Source organism: Mustela nivalis (assembly GCF_964662115.1).
Source record: "Mustela nivalis genome assembly, chromosome: 12".
Classification (NCBI taxonomy): Eukaryota; Metazoa; Chordata; class Mammalia; order Carnivora; family Mustelidae; genus Mustela; species Mustela nivalis.
This window is the reverse complement of record NC_139031.1, coordinates 91,014,449-91,034,968: the sequence shown is the minus strand read 5'-3', so window position 1 is coordinate 91,034,968 and position 20,520 is coordinate 91,014,449. Positions and strand designations below refer to the sequence as shown.

The window sequence follows — 20,520 nt, the reverse complement described above, 5'->3', positions numbered from 1 at the left end:
CTGGGAAATGGCCACGGAGGCCTGGGGCGGGGTGTGCGGGCTCCGGATTCCACAGAGCCCTTGATGGGCCTGCGACAACATACCCCACACACTTGAGAAGTTTCCACAGGGACCGTGTTTCCACATAAGCTGCCAAGGGGGAAAGTCGGGCCCAGCCCCGCGAGATGTGGCTGGAGCCGAGCGTGGGTCGGGGAGGCCGGCCCTGGTCTCGGGCCCAGAGCCTGTGCCCGGAGTGAGGCCTGGCTGTACCCCGAGGTCCACCCACACGGCTGCCAAAGGGACAGACTCCGATGCAGAGGGACCTCACAATGGTGCAATGGCCTATGGCCACTCTGGACGTCAGGTCAGCTGTGGGGAGAGGCCTCAGGTCCTGGCCGAGCACATGGAGTCCAGACGTGGACATGTCCAGGCTGAGCGTGTGAGGACAGCCCTGGGGGTTAAAAAGCCTCTACAGAGTTTATGGGAGCTGGTGGGTGACTGGGGTCTGGCAGGTGGACGCCAAGCCCCCCCTTAGCCGGGAGGCCTGGGGGTGAAGACTGAGACAGTCTGCGGGTGGCTGGCCGTGCCCAGAGGCGCGGCAGGGCTCACACGCGCTACCACGAGAGGCCCAGAGCAGCATTAGCAACGCGCACATACTTGGAAGCTTCTGGAAATGCTGTGAGGCACAAGGCGGGGATACAGGTAGAGCTGGACCTTACAGAAGGTCGGCCACGAAGGGCCCAAAGAACACACAACTTCACGCTCTTTGCTGGGAAGGACCCTGTGTCACGGGGCCCCACACCCCGGGTAGCCTACGCCACCGAGCCATGTTTAGGGGCTCCGGGGGTGGCACCTACCCCCTGAGGGAGTGCCCTGTGTGGAGGGTCCCTGGGGAAAAGGACTGCAGCCTGGCCTCGCATCCCAGCTCTGCCTTTTTGGGTCAGTCCTGCGCTATCTGAATTCCAACCCATGAGACGAGGAGACAGGCAGGTGTTGTCTGAGAAGGGGTCACAGTACCGCAGGGCCCCACGCCCCATCGTACCTGCCAAACCTCCGAGTCCCACTGTCCTGGGTTTGGCACTGAAATCCCCCATCAGCTCCTATAAAAATGGTGTATCAGATCTAACAAGGGAGGCCGCTTCCCCCGCGTCTATCACGCACACACCCCATTCTCCTAACGCTCTGGAACCGCTCTCTCTCCGGGGATCCGACTGAGGACACAGCTCTGGGACTTGGTCTGTGCACCACCCCAGCTGTTCTCATTCCACGATCTGGAGTTAGGACAGGGAAACAGAGACAGCTACAGACCAAGGGCTGCGCCAGGAGGGAAGGAGGGCCTGAAAAGGCAGACTGGGCCAAAGGGAGGACAAAATGCTGGGCAGTGGCGTCAGGGGCTAGGAGAGAGGCGAAGGCAGAGCTGGCCGCTGTCCTCAGATCCCTTCTCTACCTCTAGCACAACCGTCTATCCCCTTCCTCTCATCTGGGGCTTGGTGACCTAAAATAAACACTTCATGGTCCAGGCTCCCCACATAGCTAGAGGCGGCCCATGAGATGGAGTCTGAAAGGTGATGTGAGAGCTACTGGAATGTTCCTTAAAGAGAGCCTGTTCTTCCTTTTCTCCCTCTGTTGCTGGGAATACAGTCACGATGTCTGGCTCTCTACCCACCATCTTGATTCACGAGGATGAGGGGACACACACTGACAATGGCAGACCAGTTAACAGATGGAGACTGGGTTGTCAGGGTCACACGGATCAGCTCTGCCACATCAACCATAAGGGGACTCCCGGGAACCTGTATATGAGGGAGAAAGAGCACGCTTGCCTGCATAAGCCTTTGTCATATGAAATTCCTAAGGGCAGGCTGTCCTTCTGGCCAGAGGCTCAGCATCAGCTCTGTGCACAAGATTAGGGACGGTACCTAAACCCGGCACACACAACCGGAAGTAAAGGCACGCCACATTCCCATAGGGAGCAAAGCGCCATCTGGCAAGATCAAGTGCCCATCCCCGATTAAAAACAGCAAAACCTGGGACAGAGTCATTCTCTGACATCATAAAGACATTACCTGCAATCCACACCCAATCTCGAACTAGCCCTAAACCCCAGGCAGCAGTGAACACTGCGAACACGGCATCAGGGGGCACAACACGGATGCCTTCTAATCGGCACAATAAAATACAAAGCCAGATATCCAAAGGGCAGTTTTATGAAGATGGACCTACAAAGTATCTGTTGATCATACAAAGCACCCCAGCATCCTGTGAACCTGACGACACTGACCCTAACTATCAAAATGGAGCTTAAAATAAATGTACGGTTCCTTAAAAAAATTCGATATTTGAGTCACAGCTTGGAGGACTCTGCTTCTGGGAGACGTTGTCTTCCTCCTCCCGCTACGTGTACTCAAGTCCAAGGTGTTACATGTGAAAGTCACAAGAAGACTCTGGAAGGCAGAGAGAAGGAGACACAGACGTGGGGACAGAGGAGCAGCCCAGAGGGGAGACCATAGGTAATCTGTTCACCTTGTCTCCCAGATTGGGAGCTGGAGACAGGGCAGCCCAGAAATACCCAGAAACACCAGCAGGCACCAAGCTGGCGCCTCCCCTTAAACCCAGCTCTCTCTGGCCGAAAGGCCAGGAGAGGGGCAGCCTCCTGAGAGGAAAACTAGATAACTGTCCCACCACACTCCTCCACTGGGAGGAGGCAGCACGCACACCAGGGCACCAGCAGCCCGGCCTTTCTGGATAGTAGCACACACAGCCTGCTGCTCAAGTCAGGGGAGAACAAGGGCTCTTCTGCTCTTCCCTCCCAGGCAGGAGCCAGACCCCCCTCCAGCGTGGCAGTAAGGAGGAACCACCACGAGCCCCAGCAGAGGCCCGGTGTGGAACACAGACTCTCCACCGCACCTGCAAGTGGTGTCCCCTTCCCCTGCCAAATGAAGGAGTCACAGAAAACCAGCCCAAAACAGAAGGTCCAGACAGGACCCAGAGTCTCACTCCTTATACCCCAAAAGTCCTGGTTCCTATTGAAAACCCCTCAGCATCTCAGAACCAGAATGGTCTCAGCAAATGAATAAAGATAATCAACAGGCAGCGACACCTGGACAAACACAATAATCAGAGTAATTAACAAACCTTTAAAGCGACTATTGCAAGAGTAACTCGATGAGCAGCCACAAACACATTTGAAAAAGGTGGGGGGGGGGGGGGACTCCAGCAAAGAGATAGAAGATACAAAAGAGAATCAAATGGAAATTTTAGAACCCAAAAAAATAATGAAATAAATAGCTCGACAGGTGGCAGAAAAGAGAGGAAAGCCTAGGAGAAAGCCTGGGAGAAAAAATCCCAAAAACACAGTGACCCATGGGACTGTAATAGAAGATCCAACATTCATGTCAATGAAATCACCGAAGATAAGAAAGAAAATGGCTGTAAAAATATTCAGAGAAATAATGGATGAAAAGTCCACAAAGTTGACCAAAGACATAAACCTCCACACTTGGGAACCTGGGAAGACCCCAATAGAGACAAACCAAAGAAGTCCATACCAGGACACAACATAACCAAACATCAGAAAAATAAGACACCAGGGGCACCTGGGTAGCTCAGTGGGTTAAAGCCTCTGCCTTCGGCTCAGGTCATCATCTCAGGATCCTGGGATCGAGCCCTGCATCGCATCAGGCTCTCTGCTCAGCAGGGAGCCTACCTCCTCCTCCTCTCTCTCTCTCTCTCTCTGCCTGCCTCTCTGCCTACTTGTGATCTCTGTCAAATAAATAAATCTTAAAAAAAAAAAAGAAAGAAAGAAAGAAAGAAAGAAAAAGAAAAAGGAGACAACAGAGTAGCCTTCATAGCAACGAGAGAGTAACAATGCCTCTCCCTCAGAGGAAAGGTAGTTTGAATTAAAGCAGATTTCTCATCAGAAATCATAGAAGCCATGAGAAAGTAGCATGTTTTTCCAGTATTGAGAGAAAAGAGCATGTTTCTCCAGTGCTGAGAGAAAAGAACAGTCCACCCAGAGCCCTTCAGGAATGAAAGAAATCAAGACGAGCTCAGACAAGGGAAGCTATGAGGATTTGTCACCAGCAGACGTGCCCCAAAAGAATGGCTGAAGGAAGTCCTTCAAACAGAAAGAAAAGAAGAACAGGAAGCATCTCTGGGAATCAGGGAAGAAGAAATAACACGGTACGAGCAAAAATATGCATGATTACAATATATTTCTGTTCTCCTTTATGTGCTGGTTGAAGGAAGAATTATACCACCGCCTGATGTGGCTCTAAATGTGTGCAGAAGAAAGACTTAAGATGGTTTCTCACAGATGAGGTTGAAGGACAGGAAGGTGGAGTTTCTGCACTTAACTCTAACTGGTAAGATGGCAACAACAGTAGAATGTGATGTTATGCACATAGTGTAAAACCTCGAGCCGCACTGAGGAAGACACACGCTCAAGGACACGACGATAAATCAAAACTGAATTCTAAAAAAAATATTCAAGTAACCCACAGGAAAACAGGGAAAAGAAACAGAGAAGAAAACAGAAAACAAAACATAAAATGGAACACTTCTCCTCTAACATAATAATATCATGAAAAATAAATGTTCTAAACACACAGAAGGCAGACAGTGGCAGACCAGATTAAGAAAGCATGACCCAACTCTATAGGGTTGCCAGGAAACTCACACATAAAATAGTTGGGCTCAACAGAAAAGGATGGGGAAAAAAATATCACGCAAACATTAATCAGAAGATAAAATAAGAGTCTGTATTATTATCAGATAAACTAGACTTCAAAGGAAAATCCTGTAAGTCAGATAGGGACATTACACATGATAAAATACAGTCTACCCAAACACAGCAATCCTAAATATGCATGCACCAAACAGCATAGCTATGAAATACGTGAACCAAAACCTGATAGGACCAAAAGAAGAAAGAGACAAATCTGCAATGTTAGCTGAGGGCTTCTGAGAAAAATAAAGCGATATAAAAGCTGGACAGAGACCACCAATAATACAAAAGCACTCAGGAGGACCACCATACAACAGTATATAATCAACAGAAGTGCAGAATACACATCCTTTTCAAGCATCCCAGAACACACACCAGAACAAGCCATTTCCTGCCTGGATCACGACAAAAACTTTAGCCTATTTAGAAGAAATCAAATAATAGAGTATGGCCTTGGAAACTCATGGACTCCAACTAGAAACCAATAGCAGAAAACAAAAGAAAAAAACCCAAATATTGAGAAATTAAACAAAATAATTCTAAGCAATCCAGGAGCCGAAAGGATATCCCAAAAGAAACTTTTAAAAATACACAGAACTGAATGAAAGTGAAAATACAACACACTAGTATCTGTAGCATGCAGCTCTGAATGGGAAATTTAGGAGACTATAGGCTTGCATTAAAAAAGAGAAAATTATCAAATAAATAATCTAAGTTTCCATCTAAAGAAAACAGGAATAGTAAACAAAAGAAGAAATCAGTGAAACTGAAAAGAGGAAAAAAAACCAAAATCAATGAAACAAAAATGTGATATTTTAAATATATCAATAAAATATACAAACCTCTAAAAAATAATAAAAAATAAAAATAAAAAATATATATACAAACCTCTAACAAAACCAGTGAGAGAGAAAGAGAGACAGATGCGACACAAATACACAAAATCAGGAAAAAATTCTATCACTACAGACCCTACAGACAGCAAAAGGTTAAAGGGAATAGTAGCAACTCTTCACACAAATCTGACAATTTCAAAGAAATGGACAAACTTCTCAAAAAGCATAACCCACTAAAACTCATCCAATAAGAAATAAATACTATAGGAGTGGGACAAGATGGCGGGGAAGTAGGAGGAGGCGCCTTTCCAACCTGTACCCTAAAGTGAGCTGATTACCTACCAAAGAACTCCGATCACCCATGAAATCAGCCTGAGATCAGAATTATACACGTTTGGATCTCTACAGGGGCAGAAGACGCCAGTGGGCAGGTAAAGCAGAGTGGGAACTTCGGACTGATACTGGAAGATAAACAAAAGGGGGAGGGAGCCACCAGAGGCGACTGGTTGGAAAAGTCACCGAGAGCGAGAGTGCCCTGCATCTGGGGACCAGCATTAACTTGGAGACTGGTTGAAAGCACTCCAAAAGAGCAAAGGATCGTGGGGGGGGGGGGGACTGTGGGAATCTGGGCGGCTAGGGACAGGGGCATAAGTCCCTGGTCCCAGGACAGCCTCCCCTGGCACTGAGCCAGAGAGAGTGCAGCAGAGAAACCAGGTCTTGGTCCCTAAGCCACCAGCGCACCCAAGAACCCGTGGGGTCCGGCTCCTGTGAGGGGATGGGAGCCATGCCAGATGGCAGAACGCCCGAGCCCTGCTATAGAGCCTGAGATGCACGCATCCCTCATCCTCCCCTGAGAGAGATACAAAGGCCCAGCTGGCGCCCTTTGATACGCGCCATTGTTTCAGAGCCTAAGACACGTGCACCAAACTCTCCCCCAAGAGAGGTGCGTGCAGCCTGGTGCTTTCGGACCTGCGCCCCGCCCCGTTCTCAGAGCCTGAGACCCGAGCACGACCCACAGCCTCCCCTGAAAGAGGTGCGAGCAAGCAGGGCGCTCTTAGACCCAGAAAAACCAGGCACTCCCAGCCCAGGCTGGCAGAAAAATCTCAGTGTGCAATTGCTGCTTGGAACCTCTCTGGTGGTCTGGAGCTGCCCAGACAGCCGCCACTGCCATGGCTTTGGGTACAAGCAAAAGATCCTGCGTCCCCAGGGACTGTGACTCGGAACCTGCTCTGCCAGCGGCCAAGGGGGATCTTATTTGGGCTCTGCAGCCAGACTGAGGCTTCTCTCTGAGAGGGAGGTCAGGGTGCACTTTGTTTTCCTCTAAAACTACAAAAAACATCAAAAGCAGTCAAGGTGAGAGAGAAAAAAAAAAAGAAGAAAGAAATACTATAAACAAAATATTTGAATAGCTCTGTAATCTATTAAGTAAACTGAATTCTTAATTTAAAAAATCTGTAGATCCAGATGGTTTTACTGAATATGATACCACATTACGCCAAGAGAACACAACCCAATTCATTATATAAAGTTAATATTATCTAACACTAAAATTGGATCAAAATAAAAAGAAAACTACAGACCAATATCCCTGAAGAATACAGATGAAAACACCCTTAACACAATATTAGTATATCAGCAATACATAATAACACCTGACCCGGGTTTAATCAGGGGATACAATGCGAGTTCAATATGGAAATATCAATCAATGTTACACCATATCAAGAGGATAGAGAATAAAAAACACATATCTACACTTGTGAGCATAGCTAGCATAACTAGAAACTTGTCAAGTCACTATGTTCTACACCTGAAACTAATGTAACATTGTTGCACATTGTAATTACACTGCAAGTATAACATATATTTAAATAAAAAGGTTTTTTTAATCACACAACAATTGATTCAGAAAAAGAACTTGACAAAATTTAACATCAATTCCTAATGAAATCCTCAGAAAAATAGAAAGAGGGGGTAACTTCTTCATCTTAATAAAGAGCACCCAGAAAAAAGCCTACAAATTATATCACACTTAATGTTGAAACACTAAACTTTTTTTTTTTTGAAACCGGGAGTAAGCCAAGGATGTCTGCTTTTCCCACCTTTATTCAACATATAGCATTGGAAAGTACAGCCAGTGAAATAAGGTAAAAAAAGGAAATGAAAGGCACACATACTGGAAAGAAAGAAATAATACTCTAAATATTTGCAGATAATATGACGATCCATGTAAGAAATATGAAGGACTCTGCACAACCATGCCAAAACAAAACAATATCGAAAAACAAAAACAGAAACAAAAGCTCAGAAGGTTGCAGGATACAAGATCAACATACAAAAATCAGCTGTATTTCTATACACTAAGAATGACCACATGGACACTGATACCAAAAATACAATTTATCATTGGCAATTACTCAAGAAATGGAATTGATAGGGGTAAATATATCAAAACACGTATAGAACTTGCATGCTGAGAACTACAAAACAATGGTTAAAGAACCTGAAGAAGATCCAAATAAATGGGGAGACATACTATGTCCATGGACTGGGAGACTCAACATGGTAAAGATGTCAATATTCCCCAAATTGATAGACAGGCTTATCACAAGTCCTATCAAAATCCCTGCAAAGATTTTAGTAGACAAAAGCCATATTTATTCTAAAACTTATACAGAAAAGCAAAGAAACAATAATAGCTGAAATCATTTTGAAACAGAACAACAAAGTGGGAGGAATCACTCTACTTGATTTTGAAATTATATTGCCAAAATCACCAAGACTGTGTGGAAGGAGAAACACACAGGGCAATGGGACAGAGCACAGGCCTTGGAAAGACTCACACAAAGGCACCTGATGGATTTTTGACAAAGGTACAAAAGCAATTCAGTGGAGGCAGACAGAACTATGATACAACCCAGCATTACCTGCAACAGCCCAGACGTGGAAACAACCTAAGTGTCCCTGGTTGGATGAAAACAAGTACGGGACATACCTACAATGGACTAGTATTCAGTTGTAAAAAAGAAGGCAGTTCTGTCATTTGTGACAACACGGATGGACCTATGGGATATTACACAAAACGGAGTAAGACCAAGAAAGACAAATACAGTAGAGTCTCCCTTATATGCAGAATCTTTAACAACTGAACTCACAGATACAAAGAAGAGATTGGTGGTTCCCGGAGGTTCAGGGGGTGGGAGGGAAAATGGACATGGTGAGGATCAAAAGGTCTGAACTTCCAATTATAAAATAAGTCAGTTATGGAGATGTGATGTACAGCATGTGATTGTAGCTAACCATACTGAAAACCTGGAAGAGTCGATCTTAAATGGTCCCATCGGGGGGCGGGGTATAACTATGTGAGCTGAAGGAGGCTAGCTAAGTTTATTGTGGTGATCACCTCCCAACACATACATATACCAAATCATCATGCAGCATGCTTTAAACCTCGATGATGTTTTATGTCCATCATATCTCAATAAAACTGGCAATGGAGGACATACAGCGTTTTCAACAGATGGCATTGGAGCACCTGGACACCCACAGACAAAAAAAAAAAAGAGCCTGGATGTAAACTTCACACATGATGCAAACATTAACTCAGAGTATATATTTCAACATAAACTATAAAACTTTTAGAAAACTCGTAAGAGAAATCTTTGGGATCTAGAGCCACAGAGTTTTAGACTTGACACCAAAAGCAGGATTCATAAGAGGGCAAACTGACAATTCCAACTTCATCAAAATCAAAACCATTTGCTCTGCAAAAGACCTCGTTAAGAGGATGAAAACACAAGCTACTGACCGGGAGGAAACGTTTGCAAACCACATACAGGCCAAAGAACTAGAATCTATAATACATAAAGAACCCTCTCCGCTCCATAATGAGTGCTACATGATGATGATTGTAGAAAGACAGATGATACATATGATAGACAGACAGACATATAGATAATAGGTAGACAAATAGGTAGATCATAGACAGACAGACAGATGATACATCGATTGATCCAGTTAGAAAATGGGCAAAGGACATCAAAAGACATTTCTCCAAAGAAGACACAGAGACAGTAAATAACCCCATGAAAAGATGTTCAGTGCCACGGCCACCAGGGAAATGCAAATTCAAGTCGCTCTGATGCTTCGGTGCACACCTATCAGAAGTGTTACAACAGTCACTGGTGACACCAGCCTCCACTGGCGGGGGTGCAGAGAAACGAGATCCCTCGTGCTTTGGTGTTGGGAGTGAAGCCTCATCCAAACGTTTTGGAAAACAGCTTCACAATTTCTCAGTGAACTGAACACGCAACCACCACACGGCCCAGCAACTGTACTCCCAGACGTTCACACCGGAGCACTGAAGACTTGAATTCACACAAAAAACTGTGGGAAGGTTCACAGCAACTTTGCTCACGATCGCCGCAAACTGGAAACCTCCAAGATGTCCTCCAGCAGGTGAGCAGTCAGGCCAACGGAGGGCCATCCACGCCACGGAACATGGCTGGCAAGCAAAGGGGGTGAACTGCGGACAGCAAGAACCAGACCGACCCTCGGCAGACTGTGGAAGACGCTAACCCTGAGAGTCTGCATGCAGCAGGACTCCACGCGGGTCCACTTCTGAGACGACACGTTTACAGACACGGACAACAGCTCCAAGCTGGCAGCGGGGAGGAGGCATGGGGGTCCACACGGCGCGGGCATGCTCTGTGTCTTGGCCGCCCCTGCTCCATCCCCTGCTGCTGGGGAAGCGAGATGGAGGGGACAAGGGATGCCTCTGTGTTGAGGCTCACAGCCCCACATGCACCTGTAATGAGCGCCAACTAGAAGGCTCCATCGAGGGAAAACGACGAATCCGAGTGTGGAGAAAACCCTCACACCTTGCTGGTGGGAACGGAAACGGTAAAGCCACGTGCCAAACGCTCGCCAGTCCCCAGGTGGCCCGCGACTCCACTCTGGGCCATCCCACTGGAGGGAAACGAAAACCGCTGTCACCCGACACTCACACGGGCATGTTCTCGGGAGCCCTGCCGGGGACAGGCACCGAGTGGGGACGACCGGACGTCCACGCAGCTCTGGCTTACAGGCTGCAAAGTGGACACATCCCCAGACCCCGTGCTCAGGGAGGGAAGCCACAGGCCAGAGGCCACACACGCACCACATGACCCTGTTCCTACAGAGAGCCCAGAACGAGAAAGTCCACGGAGACACAGCACGACCAGGGTGTGGCCCAGTCTGGGAGGGCAGCGGGGAGTCACTGCCACATGGCACGAGTCTCTTCCCAGACGACAAAAACATTCCATAGTTAGATCATTGTGAGGATGACCATAAATATGAGAAACTCAGGCAGTAGTTTTGGCCTTTAAACTGAACTTGACAGTGTGTAAACTATAGATCAATAAGGCTTATTTCTTCTTAATTTAAAAAATAAGTAGCAACTGCAGGTCTTGAGGGCTCCAGGAATTGACAGGCCCCCTGGAAAACCCATCCCAGACCCCTGACACGGGTCCTCACACAGGGGGCGATCAAACACACCCATTTTCTTTGTTACAATGACAAACCGGGAATGGGCTTTGTAAACGGCCAGACCGTGTTCTGGAATCACGACTGGTCGGTGTCTCAAGAACAGGAGGCCCAGGGAGGGGAAGCCCCTGTGCCCGGGACGTGAGGCTGAGCTCGTGTCGGGGTCTTGTCAGACAGGCGTCCTGGCTGGGGGCGGGGGAGGGGGGGAGTGTCAGGGGAGGTCTGGGGTGACCTTCAGAGGCCTCTCACCCCATCCCCATGCTCTCCAGCTGTGACAGCCTCGGAGCTCAAGGTTAGACACCAGTGCGGGGCCAGGAACATGCTGAGACCCCCAAGCGGTCTCAACAGGGCAGCCATTCTAGCCCCATCATGACCCCCTCCAAGCCAAGGAACACAGAGCTGCAGCCACCACCTGCTGCCCTATGTCATATACAACACTGGTGACCCCCCCAATCTGGCTGCCTAAACACCCATTTCCCAGCCTCTACCTGGAAAACTCCTACACATCCTTCAGTGCCCCCAGCCAAATGATGCCCTGCTCCTTCTCCACACTATACATCCCATGGATGCCCCCACATCCTCCCCATGGCTCACCCTGTGGAGACTGGCAGGACCTGTGTCCCACACACAGCTACATCAAGTCTTGCCAAGTGAAGGCTGGCATCAGCCTCCCAGCAGCCCAGTGTCTCCAGAGCCTGCCATGGGCCATGCATTCAGATGTGTGGAGCTGTGGATGACAGCCCACAGGGGAATTCCGTAACTGCTTCAGCTCTTGAACTTATGACCCCACAAGCCCAGATGTGGAGGCCTCCTCCATCGGCCCAGACCTGCTTCTCCACCTCCAACTGCTCAGTTCTATTTCCCGTGGCACCCAGGAAAGAGGCCACGTAGGGAACCCCGAGGCCAGGGGCCCACTCAGCCCCGGGCACCAGGGGGCCTCTTGACCATGACCCAGCCAGGACGTAAGGCCAGCCTCTCCTCACCTTCCCACCACGCACGTGGCTTCTGTGTGAACTTGGCAGGTGCCATGGACTGAAGGGTGTCCCTTCAGCAGTCCTGGGTTGAAGTCCTAATCCCCAACGTGATTTGCAGAAGGGGCTTTCAGGAGGCAACTAAGGTTTAAAGAGGCCAAAGGGTGGGATCCTAGTCTGACAAGACTAGCGTCCTGAGAGGAAGAGAAAGCAACATGGGTCTCTGTGCCCGAGCCCTGAGAAAAGACCACGTGAGGGGCTTTAAGAACCCAGCGGGAGGCACCTGCCTCGTGTGCAGGCAGAAATGAAGTGTCCCAGGGGAAGGTGGGAGGACCCCCCTGTTCCCGGGGGACCACCCACTGCAAGCACCCCGCACGCATGGTCGAAGGGACGCTGGGCAGGCCCTGCTCTCCAGAGCTGGCTCCGTGCGGGAGGAGGGATGGAGGGCATCCCGTGCCGGCTGCGCCCCACGGCACAAGTCAGAAGGGCCGGTGCCGGCCTGAGCCCGGGGTGCTGCGGGGGCGTAGGGCTGGGCGCCGTGGCCTCAGCTCTGCTTCCGTGGAGTCCGGGCAACTGTGGGGACAACAACCTAGTCATTGCAGTCCCCACAGAGCTCCATACACGGCATCTCAGTGTGCCAAGAAGTCCAGACAAAACCCGCTCTCCGCTCAGCACCAGGAGGCAGGGCCCTGGGAGCAGGGGCCACTGCCCGTGTGTGCTTGTTGGCGACTCTGGAGGATTACCCTGCACACACGTCCCCAGGACAATGGGGGCGGGGAGGGCGTCCTCCCTGGATGCCCACGTGGCTCGCGGGGGAACCCCCGACCCAGAGGTGACCGTGAGCACCAAGTCGGCAGTCATGGGCTTTCCAAACCCTTCGTCTGCTCCTCGGATCAGTTTCAGGAGTGGACGCCTTGTGGGAATTGGCGCCTCTCGTCTAAGTTCTCAAATATTCTGGTGCCGACGCCTCCTGAGTGTTTCCCTCATATCTGTTTTTAGCCCGGCTCTGTCTGCAGCCACGTTGCCCATCCCCGAGACCTCTGGGTACCTGTTCTTTCTTCCCAATTGGTTGCTCTAAGGCTTTTCTGTTTCAAAGATGCAATGTTGGACATTTTTGTTCTGAAAGTGAAAGACCCCTGTGAAAAGACCCTGCAGGTCCTCTGGGAGGGTGTGACCTTGGGCATCCATAAGCCGAGCCTAGCGTGGTTCAGGACATCGGGGCTGGGAACGGGGGACGTGGCTTGTCTGGGGACACTGGGCCTCTGCTGTGCCCGCGCTGCCACGGCTACTCTGTCACTCCAGAGTCAGAAACTCTGAGCCAGCCCCAGGTTGGCAAATGGAAGAAACTCCTTACAGACCAGACCACAGCACAGAAGCATCAGGGTGTGAACTCGGGCGGCAAGAACATTCTGGATCACACCCCCCCACCCCCATGCTCGGCCACAACCCCATGCAGGGGCCATAGCGGCCCGTGTCCACACTGATTTGTGGGAGGGGTGGTCTCCACACGCCAAGTCCCTCCCAGAGAAGTCAGCCTTGGGGACACTGGCAACTCAGGGAGCTTCTCAATGTACGGCAGAGACACTTCTAGAAGTAGAGTAGGCGTCCGGTGCAGCAGACAACCCTGCCCACCCTCGCCCAGACCCCGCGGCTCTGCCGGCAAGGCAGGAACACTCACTCAAGTCCTGCAAGCAAACCAGCTGTACCGTCTTCAAGATCTGTCTCCCAGACACAAGGCTGTTAGTTCTAAATGACAATGTGGGGGAAGGGGAGCGACTAGCAGCTCCTCCCAGGGGGCACCAAACACCCTACCTGCCCCAAAGCAGAACAGACCAACGTGGAGAATGTGTTGGCATCAGATCTGCAAATCATAGACGAGAACCGTCCAGCCTGATTCGGGAGCAGAGCCGTGCGTCCCACGGTGTCCAGACCCGCCGCTGGGACAGACGGGTTCTAACGCCCGGGGTTTGTACCTCAGCGCAGGCCCTGCTCTCCCCCCACTCCCCTCCTGCAAGCCCGCGGTCACCCAAGCCAGGTCAGTCCTGCAGACACAGCCCTGGGGAGGAGGGAGCACCTGGTCGCGCTCTGACGCGCTGCATGTCCTGCTCCGGGAAGCCGCCCCGGCCTTGCTCAGTGCCCACTCATAGCGCCCGCCCCTGCTCCATGTCCTCACCTCGGCCTGAACCCTCTTCCTTCCTGCGAGGACCCATCGGAGATCCCGCACGCGGCCATGTGCACACACCTCCCTGCCCTTCCCTTGTCTCCCGGGTCCTCACAGCTGAGGCCACACGTGAAGGCCCCCCGTGACCACCATGCACCATGCACACTCCCGGCTCATGTCACCCAAGACCCCGTACCTAGACGCCCCCCGACCCAGCATCTGCTGCCGCCTGCAGAAGCCAGTGGGCTCAACTGCCCCCACACAGTGGTCATTCCAGAGCGGGACATCCCAGCCGGCACCCCCTCCCAGAACCAAAGCCTGCCCCCAGGACCCTGTCCCAGAATCAGATGCGTCCCCCCAGGACTCCTCCCCCAGAACTGGGGCATATCCTCTGAACCCTTCCTCAGAATTGGGGTGTAGCCCCAGCAACCCCTCCTGGAATCGGGGTGCATCAGCTAATATCCCCTCACACATCACCAGTGTGCCGCTTTCCGGCCCAGGGTCTAGAAAAGGCCCTAAAAGCGGCTATGAAATTGGGTTCTTTGCTAATTGAGTCACAATGTGAAAACACGCACTGACTCTGAGCAGGCTGTATGGTTGCATGTCCCTCACCTGTAGCCCACAGCCGCCGCGGCCACCTCCTGCTGCCCTGGCCTGCTTGCTGGGCCGTCCCCAGGCGGAGTGAGGCACCAGGTGCCTGCAGGTACCTGAAGCCCTCAAGAGGGGCCAAGCCTGTCTGAGCCATCCCAGAGACTGGGCTTTGGGAGCTGAAATCAGCCGGGCCAGCCAGGGGCAGGGAGCGACCCTGAGGAGAGGGGACGGAGCTACCCAGGGAGCTGCCACCGTGTGACAGACCCAAGCCCCAGGCTCCAACAGTTAAGGCATGCAGGTCACGGTCCTGACTCACCCAGTCTTGAGATGGCCAGGGACACACGGAAGGGACCCGTCAGCACTCACCCTCCTGTTCCCGAAACACCCGATGAAACCACCAAGAGAAATAACAGATAGGTCTGGAACTAGGAACAAGTGCATTCTTACACACAGCAAAGCGAGGCCACAGAAACAGAGCTGGGGACACGGGGATCCCTCCTGAAGAAGCCCAGCCTCTCCACAGTGAGCGGCTCGTTCGCAGCCACGGGGACAGCGAGAGCACGGACCGGGAGGGATGCAAACGCACTCGCCACGGAGAAGCACAAAAGCACGTGGACAAGCGGCCGTCTGCGTGACCCAGGGGCTGGGAGGCACGGTCCTAGCAGTGTGGGGCAGGCATCGCCAGTCCACACCCCAGAACCCGACCATGGGGCCCGCATCCGCTCCCCACCCCCGGACTGGCAGGCGCCATCGGGAGTAACGCAGAGATAAAACAGAGCAGGCGTGATTTGGAAAATACCCCCCAGACGCAGGGGAAGAAGCGACATCCTATTTGCTCCCTCAGCAACATAACCGAGGGTACGCCCAGCCTCCATGAGTCACGATGCTCGTGCGGATAACGTTTCTAACACGTGGGGCTAAATGTCGCTGCCAAGAGCACAGTCACACACACGCACACGCGGAAGACGGAGCAGCCGCCTCAAGCTACAGCTGAAGCACCGGTGGGTCCATCGGTGGAAAAGGTCGAAAATATCATTATCCAGATGCCAGTGTGATGACGACGTGGGAAAAGATGCTCAAAGACCAAACCTGGAGGACACGGAGCACTGCCCGGGCTGGCGGGACTGGTGGACGCTCACCGTGGAGCAGACTTCCTGCGTAAGAACCTCAGCCCAGAGCCCCGGCACGACCGGGGGCTCTGCTGGGTAGAGCTGCTCGGAGCCCACGTGCAACAGCACACACAGAGCATGCGTGCTGGGCCCACACTGCCACCCCATGACGGCAGGAGCACGTGTGACCTCTGACTCCCGGGGCTGGGGCGCGTGCTGGGCAGAGGCTGGGAGTCCGTGCACGCAGGTGTGGTCCACACTGCAGCCATTGCCGGGGCATCAGACGTGGCCAAGCCCAAGTTCGGAGGCGCACGCAGCCCCGGGAGATGCCTTAGGGCCATAACCTTACACAGTCAGGGGGACAGGCAGCCCACGTAAGAGAAGAGTTGAAAACAGACACACACCCACCAAGGAAAGACACTGGAAAGGAAGCGCATAGGAGACAGAAGCCAGGAGGGACAGCAAAGGGAGATTCAGAAACACACGGGGGTGGCCCCAAATGGGGCTTCTTCCAGGACATCGGGGAGGCGCTGAAGGGGGGATGACACCACCACAGTCGAGCATCTCAGAACTGGTAAAGAGTCTCTCCATCGGTGGGAGTAACGCCGGCAGCAGAAATGCTCGGGGCACAGCCCCCGAGGACTCACAACCACACACACGTGTGTGCGTGCATGCACACGCACATGCTTAGACACACAGCAACACACGTGCATGCACACTTCCACTCTTATGCACAGTTATATGCACACACCCACACACGCACATGTCCTCGTTTATATGCACACACGTCCACACACACCTGCACATGTGCATGTACACACGTGCACACTTATATCAATGTCACATAATATACATGTGTATATGCCTTGCACATATTTACACACATGTGCACACATATACACACCCACACATGCACACACACACAGATCCCATGTCCGCACACGTGCACACACACACGTGTACAGACACCTCGGCAACCAGAGTCTACACGAATGCAAACCCACACGTGTGGATCCAAACACACAGACACGTATATCTGCAGCATGCCACACACACACACGTACAGGCACATGAAAATGCACACAGATCCGCATGTGTGCAACAACACAAGCACACGCATGAACATCACACGTGTGCACATACACGTACACACAAATATGTAACTCCCACAGTCAAGTCCATCCACTGATACACACACGCTCCGAAACACACACACACCGTGTGCTTCTCACCATCACACACCCTCGCTGTCAACACTAGGTATTGTTACGGTGTCTATAAATAAACACACGTGTGTGCGTTTAAACATGCAGCCCATACTCCACACCCGGCACCTGCAGCCCAGCGGGCTTGTGCATACCCAGCAAGCCCATCTGCCACCCCCACGGACACAAGGCTCGGCCACCGACACTCCGATAAAGCAGAACCGGGAAACCCCCTCCCCCAGTCACGGGCCTTGACTGGAGCTCCCAGACCATCCTTGGGGCCCAAGACAGCAGCGGACCAGGAGACACTGCTGACATGGACAAGTCCGGGGACACACGGCTGACAGTGGCTCTGGGTGGTGGGGGGTGGTCCCGCTCATCCTTTCGACTGGGGGTGGTCCTGCTGCCCCAGCAAGGCTATGGTAGGAGCAGGGCAGGTGTGCCCCAGCTTAACGGCCCAGCTGCTGTTGCAGGGTTGCCACGACGACCACAAGCACAGAGATACCCTCAGGATCACTGCAGGCTTTGCCTCCCAGTGGGTCACTGTGGCCAGCAGGTCAGGGCTCGGCACACCTGCGCCAGGGCCAGCCAGGACCTGCCTCATCATCCCCACCTCCCAGCTCTGCAGAAGCTGATTCCACCAGAATCCCACCCCAACACCCACCCCCACAAGCAGAACACCCCCAAGTCCCTACTCTCAAACAGCTCTTCCCGCCCTGGAGCAACAACCCCCACAGCGAGCTCTGCGGTGCTCCCTGACCTCCTAGTCCTACAGCCTCACCTGAGCACATTTGTCTCACCCATGCGGAAACTGAGGCTGGGGGGGCCTCACAGGATGGCAGACCCTCCATCTCCACATCTAGGGGCCCCCACTGCAGCTGCCCGGTCTCCTCAGACTCGCCGAGGGGGCCAGCCTGGGCCCAAAGCCCCAACCATCCTCACCCTGTGTTCTGTGCTCCCATGTTGTGCTCCCTGCCCGGCACTCCAAGCCCGCACTACCCCCTCCCTGCCTTGCACCCCAGGCCCACACTACTCCCTCCCTGCCCTGCACCCCAGGCCCGCACTACCCTCCACGCCCCCCACCCAGCCCCGTGCCCCCAGGTTCATACTCCCCAGCCCGTGCCCCTCTCCCCACCCTGTGCTTCCCACCCCGTGCTCCCCACTCCCCTCCTCCCTGACCCGTGCTCCCTACTCCCTGCTTACCCCCCATGCACCTCCCCCCACCCCATGCCCCCCCATGCTCCCTCCCCCATCCCTCCACCCCTCCCCATGCTCCCCATGCCCAGCGTCCCTGCAGCCCGCAGCCCCACCGCACTGACCTGCTTCTCGTTCTCGTCCTCCAGCCTGAGCCGGTCCTCGATGCAGTTCCGGGCCTGCAGGAAGGCTTTCCTTTGGGAGCGTTCGGCCAGGACTCGCACAAATACCCCGTACATGTTCACGCTGAGGAAGAGCAGGGCGTTGGCACCGAGCTGGAAGAGAACAAGAGCACCATGCATGTGGGGCGCTAGCTAAGCAGCGGCTCCCACACCCTCCACCGTGCCTCCCGTGTGACGACCGTGCGGCCTAGGGTGGCGGGTGTGCCAGCGGGACCCACCATGCACGGCTGCTTCCTGCGATCCCAGAGCGGAACAGCATGTGGGGAGCGTCCCCCCAGCACCCCAGAGTGTGGCTGCATTTGGACATAAGGTCTTCCAAGGGGTCATTATGTTAAAACAAGGTCACTGGGGAGGCCCGTGTGACTGGTGTCCTCCTAACATGAAGGGACCACAACACAGCCGTGTACGCAGGAACGAGCCTGGGAGGACGCAGAGAGGACACTCTGGGATTCCACATGTCCAGCCTCCAGGCCTGCGAGGGACAGACGTCTGCCTGAGCTCAGGCCGCTGGGCTGGGCTGCACGTGACAGCCGCCCCAGGACAGCATCAGAGAAAACATGACGCCAGGAGAGATCCGATGCTCGCAAGTGGGGAAGTGTAGGGAAGCAGATCGGAAGCGAAAGAAAGGACCACATCACACGGGAGCATGAAGGGACCCGTCGGGATGAGTGACCGTCCAGGGAACCCAGCGTCCGGAGCCCCCTGCTCGGCCCACATCCCCGGACGCCCACTCCCTTCCAAGGATGAGAGTCAAGGAAGGGGCAGCGAGCAAGACCCGCCTGGGACACCGACCACAACCCAGACTCGGAGGCTCGCACCTGCTGGACCAGGAAGACGGCCCAGCAGGATGTCGGCTTCCAGCAACCTTAACTCTCGGCCAGTGCGGACCACCCGGAAGCCCACGACGGCCACGCCGCAGGTCGTGGCAGACCCAGGGAGGATCAGACCTCACATCCCCACCCAGCGTCCTCTGGGGTCTGTCCCACCAGTCTCGGGCCATGGCACTGACCCAGGCTCCACACCCACTTCCCCAAGGGGCTGCCATGTGTATGAGCATCGCACAAGCCACTGCCCTCAGTCTCCGTGAAAAGCACGGATTTCGACATTTGATGGGACGCACACACTTCCTGCAGGGTCCGGGTGTCCCTGCTGCTCTCCACCAGGCACTGTGACTTGCACACGATTATGTGGGACAAAACAAACATAGAAACAGGTGGGCAGCGGTCTCTGGCCAGAGGGACCTGCCCGGGACAAGCAGCAGGACAAGGGAGAGCAGACCACAAGGCCACGTGGATGGAGAAACTGCAGCACCTGGTGAGGCCAGAGGCTGGAGCCGGGAGCAGGCGGGGGACACAGACTCAGGAGGCAGACTAGCACAGAGGACTGGGGATCGTGACAGCCTCGGTGACATGTCCCTTGGGAGGGACACACAGGGTCGCGGCTGCAAACAGCAGAGCTGTTCAAAAAGGTAACAAGGACAGGAGAAAGCCAGGAACACAAATCCCCAGGGCCTCGCATAGAACTGTCCTCCCCCCAAACACAGAAGAGTCTGCCAGCACGCCGGGGACCCCAGGCTCACGTATGCCTGCTGAGCTCATGTCTCAAAGGACGCAGGAACGTACCACCAGGACAGCGTCCGGCCCACACCGCACAGTCGGAAAACTGCTGCCCCTGTGATGCTCCAGGAGTTGCCCGAGTCCTATAACCACAGTGAGCCCATCTCCCCCATGTGACCAGCTCCCCTCCCTATGATCTGACCATCTCTGTGTGACCCAGCCATCCTCCTGTGTCCCTCTAAACCCGCTGTTCCACCCTCGTGAGAGCACTCCTCGCCTGAAGCAGGTGCCAGGCTGGGGGGAACTGCTTCTGCGGTGCCTGTACTAGCCCCTCAGTAGGCCCAGGGTGGTGGGGGCGGGGGGCTGGCATGGCCGTCCCGGGGCCCATGCCGTGTCCCAGTGACCAGGGCAGTGTCCCCTCAGGCCATCAGCTCTGTCTGCGGATGGGTCATCGGTGCACACTGTTCACGAAGCCGCTTGTCGCAGG

The 20,520-nt window shown here is 53.4% G+C and overlaps 1 protein-coding gene across 1 annotated transcript in view; it reads right to left on the bottom strand.

Annotated features, from left to right (window-relative positions):
• ADCY1 (adenylate cyclase 1) overlaps positions 1–20,520 on the bottom strand; it is a 92,906-nt gene that overhangs the window by 58,031 nt on the left and 14,355 nt on the right. The window contains exon 2 of the mRNA XM_082693314.1: positions 18,421–18,570. Within this exon, the coding sequence (XP_082549440.1) occupies positions 18,421–18,570 (150 nt within the window). The remainder of the gene's footprint in view (positions 1–18,420; positions 18,571–20,520) is intronic.